Below are 2,741 nucleotides of genomic sequence, written 5' to 3' on the forward strand. Positions count from 1 at the left end.
GGGTCAGGGACCCACTGACCATGGGTATCTGTGAAACAATTTTAACAAAATAATTTTATTAAGGTGATATTTATTTGATTTGTTTTTCCCTATCAACTTTACTGTAATAATTAATAACTAAATTTATTTATTTAGTTTTATTTAGAATATAATAAATTAATGAGTAAATAAATTTGACTTTTTTATAATTATGGTGATAGGCTTTTCCTATGCATCAACAATTGTCAACACTTTTACTCTCCTCCGTTCGATCAAATGAGACACTTTCAACCGTTGATTTGAAGTGTGACTGCTTTTTCCAAATATCAGTTGAGTTGCCTTACTGCTTTTTTCCATTCTTTTATGTCACTCTTGAAGATATTTTTACTGCTTTTTCCCTACCAGTTGTTGATGCTTTTGGTTTTCAATATCTATGGGTTTAGCAAACCGTCAGTGCATCGCTGCGTTTGGTTCAAGTCATGCTCTGGCCTCTCTGATCAATTCTTATTGTTGTGAAGAGAACGAGAATGAAAATTTCGAGGCTTGTGAAGAAGCATTGGGTATATTGCATCTGATTCCTATAACCCACGAAACTGCAAAATCACTGACAGAGACAACGTTCATTAGGTCAATGGCCTTGATCTTGCAGAAGGGAACCACTGAAGCTCGTCTTCACGCGGCAGTTTTAATGCAGAAGGTTTCTGTTTGGATATCTGATTGGGAATTTGTTGCCAGGGAAAGGATTGATATTTTCCAAGGGCTCTTAGAACTCATAACGGGTGAAGTTTGCCATCAGGCAACCGTGGCCGCCTTGGTTGTCCTCATAGCAATATGTAAGAAATCCCGAAAGAACAGATTGCTGGCAATCAAGGCAGGCGTTGTATTTTCTCTGATCGAATTACTTCCAGATGCCGAGAAGCCCAAGTGTGAAAGGATTTTAGATCTGTTGGACATGCTAGTGGACTACGCAGAAGGAAGGGTTGCCATGGCTGATCACGCTATGGGTATTGTTGTAGTCTCGAAGAAGATTATTAGGGTTTCAGAAACTACCACTAAGAAAGCAGTGCGAATCCTTTGGTCACTTTGCACATATTCTTCAAATGCGTTCATTCTCTATCTAAACTGTGTACGCTTCAACAACTCGATTGCACAAACAAAACAAAGCAGAAAGCAAAGGAGGTATTGAAATTGCATGCAAATACTTTCAGAGCCTCCGCTTGTCTTCCCCACCTGATGAGAAGTGATTATCCAAATTATATTTAAAATTATACGTAGAGAAAACTTGAAAAATTATCAGATTTTCTTAATTTTTAGTGAGAATGGAAGAATTGTATAAATGCTTAGTAGATCCAGACATATTTGAGATATATGTTTATCTTTATTGTGTTGATCGTAATTTTCGCTAAATATTCTAGCAGTTTGTCTTAGCATTTGCATAACAGATATGATGAAAGAAGTTAAGATGTCCAAGTTTCGTTTTTGGTGTATTATCGCATTTACAAGTCTCACTGTTTCTCCAATAAATCTTACGCACAAATCTCCAATCCTTTCTAATCCGAAACCAATTTACTTTATGTTCTGTCATAACAATCGCTGCATTCGTATAGTGTCAATTTCCTGCAGGCTGTAGTTTTGAGTAGATTTCATGAGAGTTTTCCAAATGATTTCATTTTGCACAGAATGGACTATCCGTGCACATGCACAGTGATCCCCTTTGTTGATCAAATATCATAAACCTGAGGAAAAACCTATATGTAGAGTCTTAATTATTTGAGTTAAAAAACTAGGAAACTGGAATACATTAAGTTGCTATTGGGAAAAAGCATGACCCTTTGCACATGCAACAGCTATCCATTGTTGATGTTCTTTCGCTTGAAGACTTTGGAAAAGCAAAGGCAAGGGACCAATTAGAAGTAATACGATTCGTTTCAAAATAAAACATGGGTCGAAATCTTCTCAGCTGTTTCAAGGGGTTTAGATTCTAAAAATAACCCATAACAATTTTTTTGGGATGCGTATTATAAAATGTTAAAAGAAAGGTTAGATTTTTCATAACTATTAATGTTCTTACTTACTTCGATGTTTGAATGTTTAGTTTCTTGGTTAATTATTTATCACATAATAGTTTCTCTTAGTATCTAGTTAAAATCATTTTTATTTTATTTTGGTTTTATTTATTCCATGATAAAATAGGGTGTAACTTTCCAGAATAGAAAAATCATCACCTATCTCATACATATATAAATATCCTAATACTAGAATAGAAAAATCATCACCTAGCTCATACATATATAAATATCCTATTACTCGAATAGAAAAATCATCACCCAGCTCATACATATTACTAATTACTTATATAGACGATTTTTTCTGTCACTTAATGAAAGCTTTTCAAAGGAAATTTGACACATTATCTTTTTGAATCCCAAACTGGAATTTGTGTTATGAATATTGTTCAAGTTTAGACATATTATTTCTATGAATGGCCACTTGAATTCATTCATGTGTTATGAACATTGTTGATTCTCGTTAGTTTAAGAAAGGGCATTGCATTTAGTTTAAATAACGTTTTTGAATCCTACCATCACCATAATGCATTTTGGTTTGCCTCCACTCTTAGGCTCCTTTATAGATGAAAATTATTATTTATATTTTCTATTTATATATGTAAATTGTAATAACATTGGGAATTTATTAGTAAGATTAATCACAATTTAATTGTTCAATGTTAATGTCAATTTGAAAAGAATATACTAAATATT

The 2,741-nt window shown here is 33.4% G+C and overlaps 1 protein-coding gene across 1 annotated transcript; it reads left to right on the top strand.

Annotated features, from left to right (window-relative positions):
* The first annotated feature begins 412 nt into the window (after positions 1–412).
* On the top strand, positions 413–1,165 carry LOC149161419 (E3 ubiquitin-protein ligase PUB23-like). Its single transcript, XM_089434872.1, has one exon. It carries the CDS (start codon positions 413–415, stop codon positions 1,163–1,165), a length of 753 nt encoding a protein of 250 aa, XP_089290998.1.
* Positions 1,166–2,741: the final 1,576 nt, after the last annotated feature.

This window comes from Pinus tabuliformis, chromosome 5_2 (assembly GCF_031772625.1).
Source record: "Pinus tabuliformis cultivar Carrire ecotype Pingquan chromosome 5_2, CPIR1, whole genome shotgun sequence".
Classification (NCBI taxonomy): Eukaryota; Viridiplantae; Streptophyta; class Pinopsida; order Pinales; family Pinaceae; genus Pinus; species Pinus tabuliformis.